The sequence below is a fragment of the Haliotis rubra genome, unplaced genomic scaffold (genome assembly GCF_003918875.1).
Source record: "Haliotis rubra isolate DU_JTF1 unplaced genomic scaffold, ASM391887v1 Scf174, whole genome shotgun sequence".
NCBI lineage: Eukaryota > Metazoa > Mollusca > Gastropoda > Lepetellida > Haliotidae > Haliotis > Haliotis rubra.
Window position 1 is genome coordinate 1,032,847 of NW_025765714.1, and position 27,884 is coordinate 1,060,730.

The 27,884-nt window shown below is 40.8% G+C and overlaps 1 protein-coding gene across 13 annotated transcripts; it reads left to right on the top strand.

The window, feature by feature from the left end:
- On the top strand, positions 1-27,713 carry LOC124272900 (dimethyladenosine transferase 2, mitochondrial-like). Of its 13 annotated transcripts, XR_006897485.1 has the most exons (13): positions 1-563; positions 1,821-1,889; positions 2,310-2,401; positions 3,409-3,565; positions 5,784-5,932; positions 6,619-6,717; positions 6,855-6,905; positions 8,177-8,340; positions 9,010-9,112; positions 26,068-26,272; positions 26,331-26,436; positions 26,495-26,677; positions 26,728-27,713. XR_006897485.1 is itself a non-coding variant. In XM_046708123.1 (11 exons), the coding sequence occupies exons 1-10, from the start codon at positions 275-277 to the stop codon at positions 26,242-26,244; spliced, it is 1,350 nt and encodes a 449-aa protein (XP_046564079.1). In that variant the 5' UTR covers positions 1-274; the 3' UTR covers positions 26,245-26,272; positions 26,728-27,713. The 13 variants fall into 13 exon arrangements, 1 of the variants encoding a protein (XP_046564079.1); XR_006897475.1 differs by having other exon boundaries at positions 26,068-26,436; XR_006897476.1 differs by having other exon boundaries at positions 26,068-26,436; positions 26,785-27,713.
- Positions 27,714-27,884: the final 171 nt, after the last annotated feature.

A 27,884-nucleotide genomic window follows, 5' to 3' on the forward strand; every position in this document is an offset into this window, starting at 1 on the left:
ATGGCTGCCACCATGAAAACGTGCTCTTGTTTATAAACAAGTGGATTTCTACACTGATTTTCGACAGAACATTTTGCCTGACATTGAACTAATAACTCTATATTTTTCAAGGTTTCTATAAGCTTTCTTGGAATGACTAATCAAGGGATGACATCTTTGACATGTCTGAGAGAAACATAGCTTATATCTCATTCTCAATGTCAAATCGGCAGCAGCTTGTTTTACTGTTTTGACACACTCACGCCACTCAGGAAGTTTTCATTAAGACCGGGACATGCACCTTTGTATTAACTGTTCCCGTTTTTTACGGCTTACGCAAGCGATCCCAAAAAAATTTGGTGCTTCCTCTGTTCCAAGACATTTTGGTACAAGAAACTTTACAAATGATCCAACATCCCGACCTGACATACCCACTCAACGCGTGGAGCCGGTGCCTAAACATCGGTCGTTGTTACACGCAGAAGATGTGCCCAGCAAGGAAAAGGTCTTGTCCAGTCATGAGGTGTTGGCGGGGAAAACTGTTACTCGTTCAAGTCATTACATCATTGACAGAGATATTGCAAGTAATTATACAGATGGCAAAATGACGGTGACGCCTTAGAGATGTGAAAACACCACACCACCATATGTCAAAATAAAACTAAAGAAGAAAACAGGGTGATATCCCCTGCCACAGTGTTCTGTTCCTATTTTGACAACTATTCATTCTTCCTACAAGTAGCGATACATAAGCTGTTAAATGAGAAAGTCTGTTCCCATTGAGGATAACGTGCACCAAATCAAGAAGTGCATGAAAAAGGCCATAACTCTGTAACAAATTGTAACACAGTTTCTGTTTTCGAATTCCTTCAAGGCATTTCTGTCCTGAAAACACTTACCAAATTTGGTTTTCCTGTATGTAAAGTGTGAAAATCTGTACCCATCATCTCGGACGGACAGATGGAGCTCAAACCTTTATCCACCTCCCACTTCGTGGCATGGGATAATAACAGAATAAGTTGAGAAAAACATATTGATAAATATGGAAGTGGTTAGCAAACAGATTTCAAGATTTAATATGACCAAAAGCATTTTTCTGATGTATCCTCATTTGGGAAAAAGTATGTGTGTATTGAGGTTGATCAACAGAAAAATGGTAAGGAAGAGTTGGTTAGCTAACATTGTTACTGACTGCACAACAAATGGAAAAGAGACTGTATATAAACCATTTCCCTTTGAAACACACTCTTTACACACTAAGTGTTATGAAATAATCCAAACCTCTTCTGATATGGCAATAATTACATTAGATATTACTAGGAACAATCTGTAATAACTGAAAATGTTTTGGTATTGCTATGTATGTTATTACATAGCCCAGTTTCTCATCATGCCTAGTTGTGTCAGCCAGAATACAGACTCACACAGTGTGGTAGAAGCCAGAGCTCAGTGTTCCTTACTATCATGTTGCATACTATATTGAGACTTTAGTAGCGTGATATGTATTGATGATGCCCATAGTCATTTCTTGCCAATTTCTACCCGTGAAGGTCCGGGTTGGAATGAGCCTTCAGAAACCCATGCTTGTCGTAAGAGGCGACTAACGGGATCGGGTGGTCAGGCTCGCTGGCTTGGTTGACACATGTCATCGGTTCCCAATTGCGTAGATCGATGCTCATGCTGTTGATCACTGGATTGTCTGGTCCAGACTCGATTATTTACAGACCGCCGGCATATAGCTGGAATATTGCTGAGTGAGGCGTAAAACTAAACTCACTCACTCACTCACTCTTGTTAATTTCTTGCAATATTTGAAGTGATGATTTGAGTTATATTTTCAGGGGCTATAGCGACAGCAGTTTATCAAAACCAGCCATCCGAGAGTTGTGTCCTTGTCGAGGCAAATCCTGGTGAGTGAGCTAGAATCTATCCCTTTTCGCCCATTAGCATTATCCTGTGCATACAATACTTCAACATATGGATACAGCACTCTCCATCCTACTACTGTAACACATCTACTACCCTGCCACAAGCTGAAATGAGGGGAGCATGGCTGATGCTGGCAATCTGATGTCTCCATCATCATGGTGGTGTAGACACTAGAATGGAGTATATTCTGCTTTACCGATGTTTATTGTTGGCAGATTAGTCACCCAACTAACCAGCTGGTAGTAAGAAGTGAAATACCTGTCATTTTGAAATCTGTTTGTTTCACTGACCCATTCTGTAGAACAGCACATGCTCTTAGTTTCTGTCACTTGACATGAGTATGGGTTCAAGCTGTACAAAGATGTGAAGGTCTTCTGTTATTGTGGTTCTTGTACTTTCAGGGCCAGGGATATTGACAAGGGCTTTCTTTGATGCAGGGTGTCAGCACGTTGTTGCTGTAGAGAGTAAACCAGAATTCCAGCCATACATGCAGGTACATCATTCCAGCATCTGCATCCCAACATAGGGCATTGTAACCTTGATGTCACTGGCCACTTGTCATCCTGTAAATACTCATACTAGTCAATTTGGTCTCCTATATGGATATAGGACCACTTCCGTGGTGTAGTGGTTAGAGCGTCCGCCCAGACAGCGGAAGGTTGCGTGTTTGATCCCCGACCACGTCATACCAAAAGACATTAAAATATGGTACTTGTTGGTCCCTGCCTGGCATTCGGCATTAATAGGTACAACCAGGACTGGTCGGCACAGAGTCAGTATAATGTGTCTGAGTGGGGTATTCATGCTTCACTGTGGCATGGTATCTCAGTGGGCTAGCACTATAAAACCAGCTTAAGTCTGGGCTAGTACAAGCAGCCGCACATACATACGCATGCACATCGTCATATGAGCGAAATATTCTCAAGCACGACGTAAATCCCAATTTCACCTCACCTCCTATATGGATATCATGATGGCTTTGGGTTGATGGAGGATAACTAGCAGTTTTTTAACAGTTGACTCATGTCCTCATTTTAGTTTACTTTCTGTATTTGCACTCATGCGTGATTATCTCATGGGCCTGCCGGCGAAAACGTTTTTGGTAACCTGGCCCAGAGGAAACCAAAACCATGACGAGCGGACACTTTAACCATTGGGCTACCGCCCCTACTGTTCCAGCAGACCCGTGAAGATCCGGGTTACAGTTGGTCTTCAGTAAGACTAAGAGACGACTAACAGGATCGGGTGGTCAGGCCCACTGACTTCGTTGACACATGTCATCGGTTCCCAATTGCGTAGATCAATTCTCGTGCTGTTGATCACTGAATTGTCTGGTCCAGACTCAATTATTTACAGACCGCTGCCATATAGCTGGAATATTGCTGAGTGCGGCATGAAACTCACTAACTAACTACTGTTCCAGCAGGGGTGATAGCCTGCCAGCAATGCAAGGGAAGACTTCCATTGTTGTCCCAGTGTATTCCTAGCCTTGGTTTACAGGAGATTGAGAGGACAGTGGGACCAGACAGACTCAAGTATTTTGACTTTGATCCTTTCATCTTGTGGAGGCGGGACATGATCACGAACAAGCATGATGCCAGGTACAAGGAAGTAGAGAACAGCATTGCCCAGTACATAACATCCAGGCTGCTGACAGGTCAGACATAGCAGATAGGTTGCAGCGGTTCAGTTGCTTTGTGTTGTATAGTAGTTTCTTACACACCTGTGGGTGAGAAACCCATGTGAGAAAACTGGTATCACACATATGTGTGAGATCAATTTCTAATCCTGTGATTGGCTACTCCATGATGATGACCTAGGGTCAGGTTATGACGGACTACTTTCCTGATTAAAATTCATTGATAAGTTACTCATGCTTCAATCGAACAGAAACCTGTTACTCGTGGAAAAAATACCCCTTTACACCTACCTGTTATTTTCGCGATTGCAACATAAACAGGTATTTATACAATGAATCACAAGTAGAATAAATATAACACAAATTTATTTATTTTCTTATTCCTTTTATTAAAACTTTTGATTTCTAGTCATGAATTCAAAATGGCTCGAACAATCAGTGATACCTGTGTAAACAGTTATGTGAAAATCACTGTTAGAGATAAAGCCCGAGATTCCCTTCGATTATTCAAAATGTACAACATTGGTACTTTTACTGGAGAGATGCGACAAGTGTCATGTGTCGTCTTGCAAAAATACCTAACACGATAACGTCAATGCCTGTCCAATGTGAGATCGATTTGCCTCGTTGTTTCTTTGATGCATTGATGAAGATGACATTTTCACTGATACACATGATGAAGGCCCACTTCCAGCTCCAAGATACTATGTGATTCCAATGTTATCAAATTCACTCATGACAATCAGAACCAAAACACACTCGTTGAAACAATGTACAACATGGAACGTTTTGCAAGGCTTCATGAGTGCAAATCGAACATGTACAGGAACGGTTGATCTACACATAAGTCATTGCTTAAGAAATTCCTCCAACGCATGATAATGCAAAGTTTATGTCTTGATAACATACAGGATGTAATCAACTCACATTTCATACTGAAAACTCTGTAAATTCCGTTACATTCCAAGTGGCAGTTTCTGGCTCGTGAAAACGAGAAGGCTGTGGCGAAGAAGAGTAGTCCCCCATTGATAGTGAACGTAACCTCAGCAATGTCACATTCAAGCACATGGGTTACACCTAATTACACACACTCAATAGTTGTGGCTCTGGTCGATGGGAGAACATCTAACGTACACAAGTACAGATCCCCAATTTGCAGAGATATCCAAAACAATCTTTCAATGACGACAACCACCAAACAATAACGATGCATCACACGCTCAAATCTTTTATGCTTGCAAGAATTAAAATCATCCACATTTACATGGTAACATCATTGTTTTAGAGGGTTTAATTAATTTTCTGTGATCTGATCTAGTTTGCATTATCACCATTGCCGTTAAGCCCATTTCTGGTGTCCCCCGCCGTGATATTGGTGGAATATTGCTAAAAGCGGCGGCGTAAAACTAAATTCAGTCAGTATCACCATTGCCTTGATGACACGAAGATGTAGCAGAAACTTTTTCGTGGAGGGTCACCTTGGGGATGAGTTGTGATTAGGAAGCCAAGTGACGTCACTCATTCATAAACATTGTGTTGTGTATTATTGCGCAGCTACGATGAGAAAATCTGAAATTTGAATCTATTCGACCTTAAAATGGTGCAATTTTATGGTGTGTAAGAAACAGATTACTGTACTCGTGTCTGTCAGATACAACTTGTTGTAAGTTAAATGGTATCTGACAGACACTCGTTCAGTAATCTCTATCACTCCCATGATACCTTCATGGACAAAGCCATATACAATGAGTACTTCAAAAATAGTACTGTACTGTATCTTCATCTATCACTGAAGTTGACCGCTGTGTCACGTTATGATATTTACTCGTTTATTAATGATAATCGTAAGGTATTTGGGGCGGTGGGGTAGCCTAGTGGTTAAAACGTTCGCTAATCACACCGAAGACCCGGGTTCGATTCCCAACATGGGCACAATATGCGAAGCGAAATGTAACAGTAAAAAAACAAGACACATCCATCAATGATCTGAGATTTAGACTAATTCATGCATCTACTTTTCAATATTGATGATTTTATGGGATCTTATAGAAACTGGTTTTGTCTGATTCTGTCAGATTGTGATGTCAACATGCTTCCGGTGTAAGTTTAATCAAGGGCTTAAATTGAACCCTCTGTATTTACGGTGTTTACGTTTAGTCACCTGCATAATTCATTTGTCTGTCAAGTATTATTGGTTGAAATCTGTATTTAGCATGGCACTGTACCTGTTCTACAGATGTTCCTGTCAGTGTGTTTGGTGTTCTGAGTAAAAACAAGGAGTATCCCTTCCTCTCCTACCTGTCCAAGACCTTTGCCTTAGGGGAAGGGCTGTTCTCTGTCAGGCCAAGGAACTGGTTCTTGTTTGTGTCTGCTAAAATGTACCTGGTGAGTCTTGCCAGGCATTGGTAAGCTTTTCATTGATATCCTGACCCAAACTCTCAGAGATGTAAATAAAATTAAACTTGTAAGATCCGATGAGAGAGAATCAGATAACAACATGGCTAATAGTGTGTGATTGTGCCCCAGTGATGTATGACCTGGGTGACAGTGTGTCATCATACCCCAGTGATGTATGACCTGGGTGACAGTGTGTCATCATACCCCAGTGATGTATGACCTGGGTGACAGTGTGTCATCATGCCCCAGTGATGTATGACCTGGGTGACAGTGTGTCATCATACCCCAGTGATGTATGACCTGGGTGACAGTGTGTCATCATGCCCCAGTGATGTATGACCTGGGTGACAGTGTGTCATCATACCCCAGTGATGTATGACCTGGGTGACAGTGTGTCATCATACCCCAGTGATGTATGACCTGGGTGACAGTGTGTCATCATACCCCAGTGATGTATGACCTGGGTGACAGTGTGTCATCATACCCCAGTGATGTATGACCTGGGTGACATTGTGTCATCATGCCCCAGTGATGTATGACCTTGGTGACAGTGTCATCATGCCCCAATGATGTATGACCTGGGTGACTGCACATAGAGAAAGCTTGTGGATGTTGTGACTCAAGGCCACCTGTCATTCTTGCTGGCTAACAAGTACGGTACTCTCTTTCTTCAGCAACTGAAGGTTTGTCGGGGTGACGTTTGGTCGTCCGTCTTCTACAACAAAGTGGCTGTCATCCTCTACAGTTTCTTTGACTTCAAGTTGGTGATGGAGGTGAGATGAAGCTAGCTTCTAGAATATTTCTATGAATAAGAGTTTATATCATGCCCCTTTAAATTATTGCTTATTGGTAACTATCAACATTGATGTGAGATTATTGACAACTCTAAAATTGACCATTTCATTTTCAGCTTGAACACAACAAATTTGCACCTCCATTTAGGAAGAAAATCAGGAAAGTGGTAAGATACATCATGCCTTTTCTAAGGAAATATTTTAATTTCATATTTTTTAAAGGGATAGAATAGTAATAAAGCCATGCTTGATAATTGTTGTTACTGTGTCTGTTGAGGAATGAGTGTAGTATTATCTCACGGTGTCTGTTATTGAGGACTGAGTGTAGCGTTGTCTTATTGTGTCTGTTGAGGACTGAGTGTAGTGTTGTCTCACTGTGTCTGTTGAGGACTGAGTGTAGTGTTGTCTCACCGTGTCTGTTGAGGACTAAGTGTAGCGTTATCTCACTGTGTCTGTTATTGAGGACTGAGTGTAGTGTTGTCTCACTGTGTCTGTTGAGGACTGAGGGTAGTGTTATCTCACTGTGTCTGTTATTGAAGACTGAGTGTAGTGTTGTCTCACTGTGTCTGTTATTGAGGCATGAGTGTAGTGTTATCTCACTGTGTCTGTTATTGAGGACTGAGTGTAGTGTTGTCTCACTGTGTCTGTTATTGAGGACTGAGTGTAGTGTTATCTCACTATGTCTGTTATTGAGCACTGAGTGTTGTGTAGTCTCACCGTGTCTGTTGAGGACTAATTGTAGTGTTGTCTCACTGTGTCTGTTGAGGACTAATTGTAGTGTTGTCTCACTGTGTCTGTTATTGAGGACTGATAGTGATAGTAGTGCTATCTCACTGTGTCTGTTATTTAGAACTGAATGTGGTTTTATCTCACTGTGTCTGTTGAGGACTGAATGTAGTGTTGTCTCACTGTGTCTGTTGAGAACTGATAGTAGTGATGTCTCACTGTGTCTGTTGAGGACTAATTGTAGTGTTGTCTCACTGTGTCTGTTGAGGACTAATTGTAGTGTTGTCTCACTGTGTCTGTTATTGAGGACTAATTGTAGTGTTGTCTCACTGTGTCTGTTATTGAGGACTGATAGTAGTGCTATCTCACTGTGTCTGTTATTTAGAACTGAATGTGGTTTTATCTCACTGTGTCTGTTGAGGACTGAATGTAGTGTTGTCTCACTGTGTCTGTTGAGGACTGAGTGTAGTGTTGTCTCACTGTGTCTGTTGAGGACTGAATGTAGTGTTGTCTCACTGTGTCTGTTGAGGACTGAGTGTAGTGTTGTCTCACTGTGTCTGTTGAGGACTGAATGTAGTGTTGTCTCACTGTGTCTGTTGAGGACTGAATGTAGTGTTGTCTCACTGTGTCTGTTGAGGACTGAGTGTAGTGTTGTCTCACTGTGTCTGTTGAGGACTGAGTGTAGTGCTATCTCACTGTGTCTGTTGTCCAGACCCGGCTGTACCCCGAGTGTGATGTCAACACAAAGTACCTTGTGCAGCTGTCGGTGAAGCCAAATGTAGAACAGATCCTTCCTCCCAGTGAGATCACCACCTTTGCCATGTTCCTTAAACAGCTCCTGTTCAGGAGGAATGACAGATTCATCCCCCGAATGGAGTAAGTTAATCTTATCACCTCACCTCAGGTGTATTTGGAGAATCTGTTTTTTATTGAAGGAAGGGGATGAGTCAGAGGTTTTACATGCACAGAAAATGCCCTCAAAATAAAGTCACCCTCTAATGTTTGTCATATTTATCATGAGTCTCCCCATGTCCATGTACATTTTCTTCATAACCTTCCCTGAAAAGACAAAATGAAAAAGCCTTAAACCTATTCTCATAAATTGTCCTCTGCTTCATGACCCTTCCCAACAGACAGTGACATTCTTTGCTCTTTTTCTGATAAATATCTACAGCTGAGGTTCTCTTAAAAGTGACAGAAATACAGGTGTAAATTTCTATGATATTGATGAAAGAATGCACAATCAAAGATATATGTTAATTGTTTGATTGGAATTCTAGAAGTTGGTGAGTCACTAATAGAGCATACTACTTTATGGATAACAACTTCTTGTTTATTGCATTGTGTGACATTTCGGTGTAGATTCTTACACCGTTTTCAAGCTTGAAAACGAATCCACACTGAACAGTCAATCAATGCAATAAACAAGAAGTTATTATCCATAAAGTCATATGCTTTATTAAAGAATTTTGTAACTATTTGGTGTCATTAGTATTATCAGCTGCTGCAATTGTGGTTTGTAATCCGGTCTGCTTCTGTCAACAGACAGCTGATCCCTGGGTGTGGGCTGCACTTGATCCAGGCCAGGTTCTCCATGATGCAGCTAGTGATGGACCTGACTCCGGCACAGCTGCTGGAGGTCTTCAAGGTCAGTAATCCCTACACCACCACAGCAGTCGCTACATAGGGATGACAGCAGTCGCTACATAGAGATGACAGCAGTCGCTACATAGAGATGACAGCAGTCGCTACATAGAGATGACAGAGCTGTCAGCTACATAGAGATGACAGCAGTCGCTACATAGAGATGACAGCAGTCGCTACATAGAGATGACAGCAGTCGCTACATAGAGATGACAGCACATAGATGCAGCAGCTACATAGAGATGAGGGATGACAGTCGCTACATAGGATGACAGCAGTCGCTACATAGAGATGACAGCAGTCGCTACATAGGGATGACAGCAGTCGCTACATAGGGATGACAGCAGTCGCTACATAGGGATGACAGCAGTCGCTACACATAGGGATGACAGCAGTCGCTACATAGGGATGACAGCAGTAGCTACATAGGGATGACAGCAGTCGCTACATAGGGATGACAGCAGTAGCTACATAGGGATGACAGCAGTCGCTACATAGGGATGACAGCAGTCGCTACATAGGGATGACAGCAGTCGCTACATAGGGATGACAGCAGTCGCTACTACATAGGGATGACAGCAGTCGCTACATAGGATAGGGATGACAGCAGCGCCATTAAGCTACAGGATAGTCGCCACATTAGGGATGACAGCATAGGGATGACAGCAGTCGCTACATAGGGATGACAGCAGTCGCTATATAGGATGACAGCAGTCAGCATAGGGATGACAGCAGTCGCTACATAGGGATGACAGCATGCATTAGGGATGACAGCAGCAGCTACATAGGGATGACAGCAGTCGCATAGGGATGACAGCATAGGGATGACAGCAGTCGCTACATAGGGATGACAGATGACATGACAGTCGCTACATAGCTACATAGGGATGACAGCAGTCGCTACATAGGGATGACAGCAGTCGGGATGACAGCAGTCGCAGGATGACAGGATGACAGCATCAGCTACATAGGGATGACAGCAGTCGCTACATAGGGAGGGATGACAGCAGTCGCTACATAGGGATGACAGCAGTCAGCAGGGATGACAGCAGCAGTCGCTACATAGGGATGACACAGCAGTGAGGATGACAGCAGCAGTCGCTACATAGGGATGACAGCAGTCGCTACATAGGGATGACAGCTACAGCTACATAGGGATGACAGCAGTCGCTACATAGGATGACAGCAGTCACTACATAGGGATGACAGCAGTCGCTACATAGGGATGACAGCAGTCACTACATAGGGATGACAGCAGTCGCTATAGGGATGACAGCAGTCGCTACATAGGGATGACAGCAGTCGCTACATAGGGATGACAGCAGTCGCTATATAGGGATGACTAGCATAGGATGACAGCAGTCGCTACATAGGGATGACAGCAGTCGCTACATAGGGATGACAGCAGTCGCTACATAGGGATGACAGCAGCATTACATAGGGATGCTCACTATAGGGATGACAGCAGTCGCTACATCGGGATGACAGGGATGACAGCAGTCGCTACATAGGGATGACAGCAGCAGTCGCTACATAGGGATGACAGCAGTCGCTACATAGGGATGACAGCAGTCGCTACATAGGGATGACAGCAGTCGCTACATAGGGATGACAGCAGTCGCTACATAGGGATGACAGCAGTCGCTACATAGGGATGACAGCAGTATAGGATACAGCAGGATGACAGCAGTCGCTACATAGGGATGACAGCAGACAGCAGCTACATAGGGATGACAGCAGTCGCTACATAGGGATGACAGCAGTCAGCGCTACATAGGGATGACAGCAGTCGCTACATAGGGATGACAGCAGGGATGACAGCTACATAGGGATGACAGCAGTCGCTACATAGGATGACAGCAGTCGCTACATAGGGATGACAGCAGTCGCTACATAGGGATGACAGCAGTCGCTACATAGGGATGACAGCAGTCGCTACATAGGGGATGACAGCACTACAGTCGATGACAGCAGTCACTACATATGGGATGACAGCAGGATGACAGCAGATGCTAGCATAGGATGACAGCAGTCGGGATGACAGCAGTCGCTACATAGGATGGATGACAGCAGTCGCTACATAGGGATGACAGCAGTCGCTACATAGGGATGACAGCAGTCGCTACGCCTACAAGGATGACAGCAGTCGCATAGGGATGACAGCATCGCTACATAGGGATACATAGGGATGACAGCAAGTCGCTACATAGGGATGACAGCAGTCGCTACATAGGGATGACAGCAGTCGCTACATAGGGATGACAGCAGTCGCTACATAGGATGACAGCAGTCGCTACATAGGGATGACAGCAGTCGCTACATAGGGATGACAGCAGTCGCTACATAGGGATGACAGCAGTCGCTACATAGAGGATGACAGCAGTCGCTACATAGGGATGACAGCAGTCGCTACATAGGGATGACAGCAGTCGCTACATAGGATGACAGCAGTCGCTACATAGGGATGACAGCAGTCGCTACATAGGGATGACAGCAGTCCCTACATAGGGATGACAGCAGTCGCTACACGGGATGACAGCAGTCGCTACACGGATGACAGCAGTCGCTACATAGGGATGACAGCAGTCGCTACATAGGGATGACAGCAGTCACTTCTAGAAAATTAGTAACATTTGGTTTAATTAGTTATGAACAAAAACAATCTGAATGTTACATCACCGACTGGATGAATAGGAATGATCATGGCAATGGCAGTAAATAAACAAATACATATGAAATTAATTCAGCAGGCTAAAGGCTAAACCAAGGTAAGCTGCCAGTCAGGGACGGGGGGAGTGAGAATTAGTATTGATGTCAGAATGTGGACACTGTGTGAACATGGGCAAATACACTAGAAGAAGAACATTTAAGTTTACACAATTTTGTATGCTACCTTCTGACAATTTGCAGATAATAAGATATAATCTATGACTGTAAAATGTAATGCTTCAAAGGTATTGTATGAATTTGTTGAGTTTTTGGTTTGTAATGTGTTCAAGACTTCAATTTCAACATGCTCAATAAGAACCAATATAGGTCAATTTGATGGTGATGAGATTGATGCCAACTGTGTGCAGTAAGGGGTTTTACACACTTGCACTCTGCTTTACTGCAAGCAATTGTAGTGCTGTCAGATTTCAGTTAATTGTCCTATTATTCATGAAAATAACATCTGAATAAGATCAGAATTCATTATCCATAATAATTTGGTTGTTGTTATTGTATAATATTTGGTTAATATTTTCTTGTAAGGTTCTACATGAGATATTGGTATCTTGAGAGGATAGTTAAAGACATTGTCTTGAAATCACAAAAACTGAGGAAACCTATGTAGACTTTTGGTCCCAAGAATTTGTACAGAAGCTATTTAAATATCAAACTGACAGCAATAGTTGTTCAGTGTTAAGTCTTTGTTGCTTTCATATACAAGAAAGCTACAGTTCTGTGATGCTTTGGTTAACAATATCCTCCATTCAGGTGCTAATGTGATGAATATGATGTACATAGATGTGAGTTGACTGTCCTTCTTCTGTTATGGAGTCTATAGTCTGTCTATTCTACTATGATAAATATCCTGGCAACAAAAGTAAGGTAGCAAATCAGTCCAAGGCATTGTTGGAGCAGAGATATACTGAACAGGACACACTTAGCAGTGTACTTCACATGTTGGATGAGATATTACATATAAATGTGTTGGCACAGTATAGGGATGTCTTGACATAGTCATACACAGATATACAGTTTGTTGCCGCAAATACGGGGTAACCAGACAAAATACTGCCCAAAAGTGCATCATAGGGAAAAAGCCTCTTGGGTGGTTTTTGGAGGGGGGTATTTTATCCGGGATTCGTATGAGGTCAGTTTTTCTTACCTGAAATGGGGAAGTGGGGGTTGAGAAAGGGGCCACCTTATACATTGGGTGGTAAAACTTGTTGGTATGGTGAAAGGTTAGATGCAACCAATAAATAAACATAATTAAAACACAATTATCATTTATTCATGACATATGATATACATTGCTGACTATGTAATAACTAATAAACAAAATTATAAGCGTACAATCGCAAAATCAAATACTCGGGTTTACTTCCCTCAAAACGAAGTACTCGGGATAGCGAATCCAGTCAGAGTGGGTGGGCGTGCACTTAAGTGTGACAAAGGCTTTCATTGGCTGGTGCATTTGCCGATACACTCAGGGCTCTTTGTGTATGTGCATAGAGATGTTGGGTTTTGTAAATACATGCTCATTTTTTGTGTATAACATTGTGCAATCAACAGACATCATAACATGTCATGTGTACAAGTATCACACCTGCCTGTCTGTGTAATTACATAATGTGACAGGGACGGAACTTGGGCCATAAATCAATGCGTTTTGTTTATGGTGTATAGCCTGATAGGTGTTAAGTTCAAATTGCATGTGGTCAGTGATCGAAGTTGTGTATTGCATATTGTCATTAGCAAACAGGCAGGCAGGCAGGCAGACACATATGTGTCAATAAAACAGACATTGAGTTTTGTCTGTGACAGAGGCATATCTATATCACAGTTGAAATTCTGACAATGCTAAACAATGACGATGCTTTTAAGTATCGAACTGAGAAAGTGACTCTGTAAGAAGAATGAATGTGTGGTGAAATAGTCAAATGAAATTATATAAACAGTTAAATCGGTAATCTATAGTCATAACATATAAAAAGCTCGCACCTGTGAAAAATCAACAAAACATTAGAAAAATAGCTCACATCAAAGCCTACTTCGAGTACTCACCGCTAGCGAAGGTTTTCCATCTTGAAATGTCGAATGCCTCACTGGTTGACACAGCTGAGTAGATCTAGATCATTAACTAGGTTCTTTTATGTAATGAGTAGATTATTTACTATTTGTTGTTTGTGTACATAACCAAGATTAGACTGCTCCTGCTCACGACCTTATAATCTGGGCATCCCAGTTCGAGCCCCGTGAACCTATTCACTGCGCATGCGTGCAGCACAGCTGTTGAAACCACTTTTCACCACTTATTTTAGTGAATCGTTTGAACTCTGATTTCATGGGGGTTTTGATCGCCGATATTTATAAGTTGAATTTGCATTTTGATAATTTGTTACTGTAAGTCCGTGCGAAGGTAATATCAGAATCTGTAATGTTGTGTTTTATGCTGCATGTAAGCTTTAAGGCATGAACTACCTGAAAGACTCAAGGCACATCAAAACAACACATGACACCATGTTCAAAGGCATCTGACACACAGATTGTTTCCAGTCTTTTGCCAGACATTATTTGGCATTATGTATCAGTGTGTATGCATAGCATACACCACAATATATTTGTATATTTGACTTCCCTCAAAACGAAGAAATACTCGGGATACAGGAATCCAGTCAGAGTGGGTGAAGTGCACTTAAGTGTGACAAAGGCTTTCATTGGCTGGTGCATTTGCCCGATACACTCAGGGCTCTTTTGTGTATGTGCATAGAGATGTTGGGTTTGTAAATACATGCTCATTTTTGTGTATAACATTGTGCAATCAACAGACATCATAACATGTCATGTGTACAAGTATCACCACCTGCCACAACTCTGTGTAATTACATAATGACAGGGGACGGAACTTAGAGCCATAAATCAATGCGTTTTGTTTATGGTGTATAGCCCTGATAGGTGTTAAGTTCAAATTGCATGTGGTCAGTGATCCCGAAGTTGTGTATTGCATATTGTCATTAGCAAACAGGCAGGCAGGCAGGCAGACACATATGTGTCAATAAAACAGACATTGAGTTTTGTCTGTGACAGAGGCATATCTATATCACAGTTGAAATTCTGACAATGCTAAACAATGGCCGATGCTTTTAAGTAGTGCTCGAACTGAGAAAGTGACTCTGTAAAAGAAGAAGAATGAATGTGTGGTGAAATAGTCAAATGAAATTATATAAACAGTTAAATCGGTAATCTATAGTCATAACATATAAAAAGCTCGCACCTGTGAAAAATCAACAAAACATTAGAAAAATAGCTCACATCAAAGCCTACTTCGGTACTCACCGCTAGCGAAGGTTTTCCATCTTGAAATGTCGAATGCCTCACTGGTTGACACAGCTGAGTAGATCTAGATCATTAACTAGGTTCTTTTATGTAATGAGTAGATTATTTACTATTTGTTGTTTGTGTACATAACCAAGATTAGACTGCTCCTGCTCACGACCTTATAATCTGGGCATCCCAGTTCGAGCCCCGTGAACCTATTCACTGCGCATGCGTGCAGCACAGCTGTTGAAACCACTTTTCACCACTTATTTTAGTGAATCGTTTGAACTCTGATTTCATGGGGGGTTTTTGATCGCGATATTTATAAGTTGAATTTGCATTTTTGATAATTTGTTACTGTAAGTCCGTACCGAAAGGTATCAGAATCTGCAATGTTGTGTTTTGCGTTGCATGTAAGCTTTAAGGCATGAACTACCTGAAAGACTCAAGGCACATCAAAACAACACATGACACCATGTTCAAAGGCATCTGACACACAGATTGTTTCCAGTCTTTTGCCAGACATTATTTGGCATTAAGTGTATCAGTGTGTATGCATAGCATACACCACAATATATTTGTATATTTGGAAAACTTTAATTTTTCCTTATCCTGACTCATGCTTATTGCTTGTCTTCTTCTTCTGGCGAACCTAGTGGAACACTTGTATCTCCCAATTGAAGTTCCCTTCAATAAAAAATCACTCATTAGTACTGACCACGAGTTACCTCCCTTCCACAAGCGCGGGAACGAGGGCGCCACCTGAACCCATGTGCCTCACTCTCTCCTTCTTCGCCCAGTGAGCTGGTCGTGAGAGCGCCTGTGTCTCCCAACACACTATATCCTTTTAGTTTAGTACCTTTTATACTTAGTATAGAGGTGTAACTAGTATCCTTATTCAACTTGCATTGATTATTAATGGTGTTTCTGCTGTTTATTCACGGTTCGCCGTGATTGTTCAGTAGTTTACGTTAATGAGAATCTGCACAGATTGTAAACTTACGTTATTCCGCTACTGATCCACATTTAAAATGCCCTAGTTGCATTACTCCATGTTCTTTGTTTTCTCGTTGTAAATTATGTATTAATTTACCAATTTCTGCCTTTGATAAATATTTATGTTCCGTTTTTAGACGGAAGGCAGATAAATCTTGCAAACAATCTTCAGTCATGGCTATTAGATCAGAAGCTAATATTCCCTGTCAATGTTGACTGGCGACCGCCACCGGCTGGTGGCATGCCTGAGTTCCCTCGAGAATAAGCGTGGGACGCAGTCCGCTATGTTCAAGCAGCGACCTGCATCTCAAGACCTGCCGTCTTCTCAGTCTAAGACTAGGAAGCGTCCATATCATCACATAAGTTTTGAACCCTAGGTCTACAGCCTTCGTCAAAGGGAAATCTACAAAATCTAATAATTTTGCCTCGATAGTTTACCTATCACAGAATTATCTTTATATGATGATGACATTCCGATTATCATTCCAGATGCTCGGCCGTCATAAAGCGTCTTGTTTCTGCGACTGTTACCTCAAGCGCAGATTAGCACACAACCGGAGATGCCGACACTATCACCAGAAATTTTATCTGAGGGTCCCGTCACCTCTGCAGAGAGACATCCCTCATCAGCATGAACCGCTTCAGGCGACTTGATCAACCAGATAATGAGGGTGATGGAAGACCGCTTCACGGCTTACAGAGGCACCTCAGAGCCCACGGGCCTCAGAGCCCACCCCATATCAAGTCATACAGGGCCTCAGAGCCTTTGCCTTCGGCGTGGGGCCTCTGAGCCCATAGACGGCGCCTCCAGCGGGCAACCCTGCCCAGAGTGAGCTCTTTGCATAAGGTATCCCCAGGCAGCCTCCGTGGAAGGAGCTAGAGCCTCACCTTGCAAGAGGCTTGCGCGGAGAAGGAGAGCGCTACGCACGCCTGCTTTGTCATGCCGCCGAAGGCGTTAGCAAAGCAAGCGCTCATATGTCGATCACGGACACTGACTCGATACATTCGCATGAAGGTCGCTGAAGGCTAAGTGGCTCCAGTTCTTCATCGCCTAGAAGATCTACATCAGCCTAGAAGAGCCCGCGGAAGCCCCCAGCGTTCGCTGCGAAGCCCCCAACGTTCGGAAGATATAGTAGAGTTAGCGAAGTCCCCAGCGTTGAGGAGGGTGTCTCCCTCCAAGGTCTCCTTACACTGGAGACACTCGTCAGTCCGTTCATCACAGTCCTCTCATAGATCTTCCCTATAGATCTAGGACTCCGACATGTGACCCTACGGCCAAAGAGGAGGAAAGCATCATTTCTCAGATGCTGAGATTAGATACTGGATGGTGAATGAGTTACAAGCGTGTTTTTCATCGAAGAGCGAGAATTCAACTCAGACTTACGTGATGAAGAATGATGATGTAGACTATTTCACCTTACCTCCTATTGATCCGATTGCAGCGGTACCAGCTAATCTGGATACAGCCTGCTCCAAATCTTCGAAGCCCAAGCATGAATCTGCAGACAATTCTATTACGGAATTGAACAGCAACCTTGTTACAGCGAATAAAACTCATATCGTCAACGATTTCTGAGGGAAGAAATATGTACAACAAGTTCAGCTTTAATTCTACAATTATGACGATACATTCATGTATACAGTCTACAAGTTGACAACTTTGCAAGTTTTATTAAACCTTTATATAAGGAAGTCGAATTATCTTCAAGACTGAAGTTACTTTCTTTCGACAGCCAGGAAATAACCTACCCAGCATTAATATTACAGGCGGGTATTTCGGCGGAGGGTTTAGTCGTTAACCATTAACCCTCAGAACACGTGGTTACTTTCGGGTAACCGGGGAAGCTTCTGTGAAGACCGGCGATTGTTCTAATATCAACGACGGCACTATATTATACAAGGTTCCTTTTCCTGCTACACGGTGACATCACAGCAGCGGGTACTCTACAGAATCAAAATGCCTTGTTCTGATTGGACGCTGATGGACAACGCCTCTACACAGAGGTCGAGCATAGTTCACAGTTCAAGACTTAGGCTGCAAGTGACAACATTATCTCAGTGAGCATCGTCAAAGGACTTTATGGCGAATTTTCCTTGGCGGCGGTATACAAGTGGATCCAAATCCACAGCGTCTCAGACTACAGTTGAATTTCATCATCAAGACCAAGAGAGTTGAATGTTTGCTTAAGCGTCTCCTTAGTAGAGCGAGGTCGAAAAACACATCTGTATGCGTGAGGCCAGCGTCACTACAAGGTTGGGGAGCCACCTTACCGGCAGGACAGCCTCAGGTCTATGGAGCAATCAAGAGAGCAAATGTCACATAATCTGCTAGAGATGCAAGCAGTTATAAGCGCCATAAGTCACTGGAGCAACCTACTACAGAGCGCTCAGATAATGGTTCACACAGACAATTCAACACTGGCGTTTTTTTATGTGAACAAACAAGGTTCAACCAGGTCACAGAACCTACTGACTCGATGTTTCAGACTGTTCGATCGAATCGACAATCTAAACATACACGTCAGTACTTGCCACATTCCAGGAGCATAGAATGTATTAGCAGACGCTCTCTCTGGGCTATACCTACCGTCGCCCACGACAGAATGGATGCTCCACACACAGGGAAATAGGATCTCCTCTGATAGACCTATTCACCACTCGGTTCAACAAGCAACTGACAACATTCGTATCGCCAGTGACAGACCCACTAGCATGGGCAACGGATGCACTAAGCAAGTCTTACAGAAAATCAGTCAAATGCAGAGCCTCCATCTGATTTGGTCACGCCCTACTGGCTAGCGAGAACTTGGTTTCCAGATCTCATACAAGAAATCGGAAAACTAATTCTTCAGCTCCCACAACGCTCCAATCTATTGATACATCTGCACGCCAAACAAGTGCACGATACACCAGAAGCATTCCAACTTCACCATGGATTGTATCAAGGCATGTCTGAATAAGAGGTTATTCTGCCAGAGCTGCTACAGCGGTCCACGCTTTGCCTGACGTAACTCGACTTCGTAACTTATATGATGACAAATGGCACAGTTTTGTCAATTCACGGCTGCTAAGAAAGGATTTACAGCCAGATATGCTACACATCCTCAAGTGGCAGATTTCTTATGTTATCTACGTTAAACTAAGAATCTAAAATGCTCAACCTTGTCCATTTATCTGGCAGCTATAAGTTCTGTCATACTATGAGAAGTGATCAAGTTGACAAAAGCGCCAGAGTTACTTTCGGTTTGTTACAAGCGTTCGATTGGAGGATTAGAAGCGGAAGTTTCAGCAGCCCAGCTTGGGATCTAATATAATGCTCCAACACCTCACTAGTGAGGTTTTTGAACCATCGCTATCTACATCGTTTGAATCACTGACCCACAAACCTTGATCCTGTTAGCACTAGCTCACGGCCACCAGGATGTCAGATTCACGCACTGGATTCTGAGAGAACACGCTTTGATGATTTTCATAACGCCAAGCTCATCTGGGACTTCGCTGGGATTTTATAGGGAAAACCAACTGCCAGGTCAACCAGACAGATTATTCCACGTCCCAGCTCTCTCATCCATACTTGGACGCATGATCTGATGGATCTATCACTATGCCCAGTTCAGTACACTGAAAATATATCTCCAACGATCCAAATAGAGCAGGGGATATTCAAGAGATTATTTATCCCTATATCTACAGCTCACGCAGACGGAAGTCTTCACGTACTACTATCTCTATCTGGATCAGAACTGTCATACTACGTTGCCTACAAGGCTGTAGGATGTGACCCTCCAAGAGCTTCTAATCCTCACGCGAAATTAGAGCTAGCCTCAACTCTAAGCTCTACATGGGAATTGTTAGATTTGAATACCATAATGGAGGGATGTTTCTGGAGATCCGATATGGTGTTTGCCAACCACTATCTGAGAGATATCACCACCAAAGGAAGTCTCAGGTATCCACCGTTTGGTCCCATGGTCCTCAAGCTCAACAGTTGACAGTTCCACGGAGAAGATAAGTCTATCTTACAGATTTTATACTTATCGGATGACAATACTAATAGATACATGCTATCTATATATTTTGCTTAAGTTTAATTTATTATCTTAAGCTCAATTACTATGGTGTTTATATCATACTACATATAAGCTAACAACTCTGAGGAGTTAGTTATTATATATTTAGCTTAAGTTAATCATATCTTAAGCTCAATTCTATGGTTACATTATAATGTATTAGCTAACAAACTCTACAGAGTTTTGCTATTATATATGTAGCTTAAGTTTATTCATATCTTTAAGCTCAAGTACTACGTTTATATCATATAAGTATATTAGCTAACAAACTCTCAAGAGTTTTTGCTATTATATATTTTGCTTAAGTTTCATCATATCTTAAGCATTATGGTTACATTATAACATGTATTAGCTAACAAACTCTACGGGTTTTATTATTATATATGTAGCAAGTTAATTCATATCTTAAGCTCAGTACTATGTTTATATCATATAAGTATATTAGCTAACAAACTCTAAAAGAGTTTTTGCTATTATATATATTTAGCTTCTAAGTTTCATCATATCTTAAGCATTATGGGTACATTATAAAATGTATTAGCTAACATACTCACTTGAGTATTTTGCTATTATATATGTAGCTTTAAGATTAATTCATATCTTAAGCTCAGTACTTTGTTTATATCATATAAGTATATTAGCTAACAAACTCTAAAAGAGTTTTTGCTATTATATATTTAGCTTAAGTTTATTCATATCTTAAGCATTATGGTTACATTATAAAATGTATTAGCTAACAAACTCTCTACGGAGTTTTTTGCTATTATATATTTAGCTTAAGTTAATTCATATCTTAAGCTCAGTACTATGTTTATATCATATAAGTATATTAGCTAACAAACTCTAAAGAGTTTTTTGCTATTATATATTTAGCTTAAGTTTATTCATATCTTAAGCATTATGGTTACATTATAAAATGTATTAGCTAACAAACTCTACGGAGTTTTTGCTATTATATATTTAGCTTAAGTTTATTCATATCTTAAGCATTATGGTTACATTATAAAATGTTTTAGCTAACAAACTCTACGGAGTTGTTTTGCCTATTTAGGTAGCTCAAGTTAATTATATCTTAAGCACAGTACTATACTCATATCATAAAGTATATTAGCTAATAAACTCTAGAGGAGTCTTTGCTGTTATACAGTACTGTGATTCTATATCATACTATATATATGCCTACAACTCTTAGAGTTCTACTATTATATATATGTTCAGCTTAAGTTTCAATCCTTAGAAGCTCAGTCATGTATGTTCAGTTCATGACATGTATTAGTTAACAAACTCTCAGTAATTGGTTACTATTATACAGCTTAAGTTATAGTTATATCTTAAGCACAGTTATATTATAGCTTATATATATGCCATTGTGTAAGCAATACTTTGGTTCATTATAAAAGTATTCACTATAAACTATCAAGAGTTTATACTATCACATTAATGGCTTCAGCTTACTTAATGTTATATATTCTTTTATTATATTCAGTAAATTGTAATAACCCTTATATGGCAGCTGATAAGTTAACAGCAGGAATTCTTCAGTTCAGTGCCTTTTATGAAGTTCCCATAGGGTTATTGCAATCATCTCAGTTCAAATCACTAATTAGTAAAATCCAAAGTATATATAATCCCCACCTCCTTATCAGTGGGATTCTACAAGCAATAAGCATGAGTCAGGATAAGGAAAAATATGTAAATTTTTAGAGTAAAATTAATATTTTATACTTATCTGACTCATGAGGGTAAGCCCTCCCATCCTCCCACATAACACTTTGAGGATTTCCTGGAAATTCAGGTGTTGGACTCAGTATATGAGGGAGAGAGTGAGGCACATGGGTTCAGGTGAAGCCCTCGTTCAGCTTGTGGAAGGGAGGTAGCTTCGTGGTCAGTACTAATGAGTGATTTTTATTGAAGGAACTTCAATTGGGAGATACAAGTGTTCCACTAGGTTCGCAGAAGAGAGACAAGCTAAATAAGCATGGAGTCAGGATAAGTATAAAATATTAATTTTACTTCTAAAATTTCATGTTTGATCGAGTATAATTTTGCTTATGATCTCGCGAAAGTGCTAAATGTGAGTTATTTACTTTTCAGTCACTTCTCACCTGGCCAGAGTATCGGACTCTCCTGTCCTTCATCTTGACAGAGAGGTCAGAGGTCAAGAGCATTGATGAGGAAGAGGTCAAGGATAAATTAAAGGGAGGAGGAGGACAAGTTGAAAGAAGGAAGATATTGCCTTTGAGCAGCAGCAGGGTGGTCGTGGTGGTGACTGATGCACTGACCTCTACCAAGGTCCTGGAGGTCAGCAGGGTGGTCTGTGGTGGTGATTGATGCACCAGCCTCTACCAGATCCTTTTGAGGGGTCGCAGCAGGGTGGTCTGTGGTGGTGATTGATGTACCAGCTCTACCAAGGTCAGGAGGAGTCCAGCAGGGTGGTCTGTGGTGAGGCAGTTGATGCACAGCCTCACCACCAAAGGTGCGGAGGAGTCAGCAGGAGTGAGTCTGTGGTGGTATTTGATGTACCAGCCTCTACCAAGGTCCCAGGTCAGCAGGGTGGTCCAGTGGTAGTGATTGATGTACCCAGCCTCTACCAAGGTCGAGGAGGTCAGCAGAGGTGGTCTGTGAGTGGTGATTGATGTGTACCAGCCTTTACCAAGATCCTGGAGGTCCAGCAGGGGTGGTCAGTGGTGGTGATTGATGCACCAGCCTCCCAGCTCTCTCATCCATACTTGGACCGCATGATAACGATGGATCTATCACTATGCCCAGTTATTACACTGAAAATATATCTCCAACGATCCAAATAGAGGCAGGGGATATTCAAGAGATTATTTATCCCTATATCTACAGCTCATGAGGCGGAAGTCTTACGTGCTACTATCTCTATCTGGATCAGAACTGTCATACTCACGTGCCTACAAGGCTGTTGGATGCTGACCCTCCAAGAGCTTCTAATCCTCACTTAAATTAGAAGCTAGCCTCAACTCTAAAGCTCTACATGGAATTGTTAGTTGAATACCATAATGGAGGGATGTTTCTGGAGATCCGATATGGTGTTTGCCAACCACTATCTGAGAGATATCACCACCAAGGAAGTCTCAGGTATCCACCGTTTGGGGTCCCATGGTCCTCAAGCTCAACAGTTGACAGTTCCACGGAGAAGATAAGTCTATCTTACAGATTTTATACTTATCGGATGACAGTACTAATAGATACATGCTATCTATATATTTTGCTTAAGTTTAATTTATTATCTTAAGCTCAGTACTATGGTGTTTATATCATACTACATATAAGCTAACAACTCTACGGAGTTTGTTATTATATATTTAGCTTAAGTTAATCATATCTTAAGCTCAATTCTATGGTTACATTATAATGTATTAGCTAACAAACTCTACAGAGTTTTTGCTATTATATATGTAGCTTAAGTTTATTCATATCTTAAGCTCAGTACTACGTTTATATCATATAAGTATATTAGCTAACAAACTCTCAAGAGTTTTTGCTATTATATATTTTGCTTAAGTTTCATCATATCTTAAGCATTATGGTTTACATTATAACATGTATTAGCTAACAAACTCACGGAGTTTTTGTATTATATATATTTAGCTTAAGTTTCATCATATCTTAAGCATTAGTTTTACATTAACATGTATTAGCTTCACGGAGTTTTGGCTATTATATATGTAGCTTAAGTTAATTCATATCTTAAGCTCAGTTACTACGTTTATATCATATAAGTATATTAGCTAACAAACTCTAAAGAGTTTTTGCTATTATATATTTAGCTTAAGTTTATTCATATCTTAAGCATTATGGTTACATTATAAAATGTATTAGCTAACAAACTTTACGGAGTGTTTTGCTATTATATATGTAGCTTAAGTTTCATCATATCTTAAGCATTATGGGTACATTATAAAATGTATTAGCTAACAAACTCTCTGGAGTTTTGGCTATTATATATGTAGCTTAAGTTAATTCATATCTTAAGCTCAGTACTATGTTTATATCATAAGTATATTAGCTAACAAACTCTAAAGAGTTTTTGCTATTATATATTTAGCTTAAGTTTATTCATATCTTAAGCATTATGGTTACATTATAAAATGTTTTTAGCTAACAAACTCTGAGGAGTTTTGCTATTATATATGTAGCTTAAGTTTATTCATATCTTAAGCTCAGTACTATATTATATCATATAAGTATCTTAGCTAACAAACTCTAAAGAGTTTTTTGCTATTATATATTTAGCTTAAGTTTCATCATATCTTAAGCATTATGGTTACATTATAAAATGTATTAGCTAACAAACTCTCTGGACAGAGTTTTGCTATTATATATGTAGCTTAAGTTAATTCATATCTTAAGCTCAGTACTATGTTTATATCATCATAAGTATATTAGCTAACAAACTCTAAAGAGTTTTTTGCTATTATATATTTAGCTTAAGTTTATTCATATCTTAAGCATTATGGTTACATTATAAAATGTATTAGCTAACAAACTCTACGGAGTTTTTGCTATTATATATGTAGCTTAAGTTAATTCATATCTTAAGCTCAGTACTATGTTTATATCATATAAGTATATTAGCTAACAAACTCTAAAGAGTTTTTTGCTATTATATATTTAGCTTAAGTTTATTCATATCTTAAGCATTATGGTTACATTATAAAATGTATTAGCTAACAAACTCTATCTTAAGGAGTACTATATTTTGCTATAATATATATTTAGCTTAAGTTTATTCATATCTTAAGCATTATGGTTACATTATAAAATGTTTTAGCTAACAAACTCTAGGAGTTGTTTGGCTATTTAGGTAGCTCAAGTTAATTATATCTTAAGCACAGTACTATACTCATATCATAAAGTATATTAGCTAATAAACTCTAGGGAGTCTTTTGCTGTTATACAGTACTGTGATTCTATATCATACTATATATATGCCTACAACTCTTAGGAGTTCTACTATTATATATATGTTCAGCTTAAGTTTCAATCCTTAAGCTCAGTCATATGTTCAGTTCATGACATGTATTAGTTAACAAACTCTCAGTAATTGGTTACTATTATACAGCTTAAGTTATAGTTATATCTTAAGCACAGTTATATTATAGCTTATATATATGCATATTGTAAGCTTAATACTTTGGTTCATTATAAAAGTATTCACTATAAACTATCAAGAGTTTATACTATCACATTAATGGCTTCAGCTTACTTAATGTTATATATTCTTTTATTATATTCAGTAAATTGTAATAACCCTTATATGGCAGCTGATAAGTTAACAGCAGGAATTCTTCAGTTCAGTGCCTTTATGAAGTTCCCATAGGGTTATTGCAATCATCTCAGTTCAAATCACTAATTAGTAAAATCCAAAGTATATATAATCCCACCTCCTTATCCAGTAGGATTCTACAAACAATAAGCATGAGTCAGGATAAGGAAAAATATGAAATTTTTAGAGTAAAATTAATATTTTATACTTATCCTGACTCATGAGGTAAGCCCTCCCATCCTCCCCACATAACACTTTGGATTTCCCTGGAAATTCAGGTGTTGGGCTCAGTATATGAGGAGAGAGTGAGGCACATGGGTTCAGGTGGCGCCCTCGTTCCCGCGCTTGTGGAAGGGAGGTAACTCGTGGTCAGTACTAATGAGTGATTTTTTATTGAAGGGAACTTCAATTGGGAGATACAAGTGTTCCACTAGGTTCGCCAGAAGAAGAAGACAAGCAATAAGCATGAGTCAGGATAAGTATAAAATATTAATTTTACTCTAAAAATTTCATGTTTGATCGATATAATTTGCTTATGATCTGCGAAAGTGCTAAATGTGAGTTATTTACTTTCAGTCACTTCTCACCTGGCCAGAGTATCCGGACTCTCCCCTGTCCTTCATCTTGACAGAGAGGTCAGAGGTCGACATTGATGAGGAAGAGGTCAAGGATAAATTAAAAGAGGAGGAGGACAAGTTGAAAGAGGAAGATATTGCCTTTGAAGGCAGCAGGGTGGTCCGTGGTGGTGACTGATGCACTGACCTCTACCAAGGTCCTGGAGGTCAGCAGGGTGGTCTGTGGTGGTGATTGATGCACCAGCCTCTACCAAGGTCCTTGAGGTCAGCAGGGTGGTCTGTGGTGGTGATTGATGTACCAGCCTCTACCAAGGTCCCGGAGGTCAGCAGGGTGGTCTGTGGTGGTGATTGATGCACAGCCTCTACCAAGGTGCCGGAGGTCAGCAGGGTGGTCTGTGGTGGTATTTGATGTACCAGCCTCTACCAAGGTCCCGGAGGTCAGCAGGGTGGTCAGTGGTGGTGATTGATGTACCAGCCTCTACCAAGGTCCCGGAGGTCAGCAGGGTGGTCTGTGGTGGTGATTGATGTACCAGCCTTTACCAAGATCCTGGAGGTCAGCAGGGTGGTCAGTGGTGGTGATTGATGCACCAGCCTCTACCAAGATCCTGGAGGTCAGCAGGGTGGTCCATGGTGGTGACTGATGCACCAGCCTTGACCCGAGGTCAGCAGGGTGGTCTGTGGTGGTGATTGATGCACAGCCTCTACCAAGGTCCCGGAGGTCAGCAGGGTGGTCTGTGGTGGTGATTGATGTACCAGCCTCTACCAAGGTCCCGGAGGTCAGCAGGGTGGTCAGTGGTGGTGATTGATGTACCAGCCTCTACCAAGGTCCCGGAGGTCAGCAGGGTGGTCTGTGGTGGTGATTGATGTACCAGCCTTTACCAAGATCCTGGAGGTCAGCAGGGTGGTCTGTGGTGGTGATTGATGCACCAACCTCTACCAAGATCCTGGAGGTCAGCAGGGTGGTCCATGGTGGTGACCGATGCACCAGCCTTGAACATCTGCATGGTGGTCTGTGGTGTTAGAAAATCTTCGTGGTGTCTGTGGTGGTTACCTATGTGTCTCACAGTAGTCTATTTCTGATGTTTATGTTGTGAAAATGAAAGTAATATTTCTCATCATATTTTGTATAGGAGTGAATATTTTGATGAGAAGATGATTTCTATTTCTCAACTGCTGAACACGTATGTGATTATCTCCCTTTGATCAGTTGAATCTCATAATCTCTTGAGTGGTCAAAGAATTTCAGCTTATACCAAATATTTATCTTTCATGACAATACAACCGGGACACCCCTGTCCAAGTGTTGACCTGCTGCCCCACTGCAAATGTATCACATGTAGGTCATTCAGAAGTCTGCTGCTGACATCAACTCAATGTGTCTCATGCACCTATTGTAAATGCCTGTTTGAACTCGATGTACCGCATATATTGAGTACATTGTAATTATTTACTGAACAATATCATACCAACTGATGATGAAGTGAATCCTGGAGCTTAGATGTGAAACACTTTGGTCCTGTGAAAAAGTGTCGGTCCCTCTAGCGAGTTTGGTTTTACACCACTTTTAACAATAGTCCATAGGGATGCCACGATACATCGATACATTGATGCTTCTTCTAAGACTTACAATTATCGATACATTCAAAACTGTATCAATATTTAGTTTTGAAAGTATTGGTTTAAATATGTTTATTATATCATTTACATTTTGCAATTGTATCATGTTTTTTTTATGTTATGAGTGTTATAAATGATTATTTTTCATGCACAAAGATAGGAAATTAGAACTTTTTAATCTCTTAGAATAAAAAATGTCGA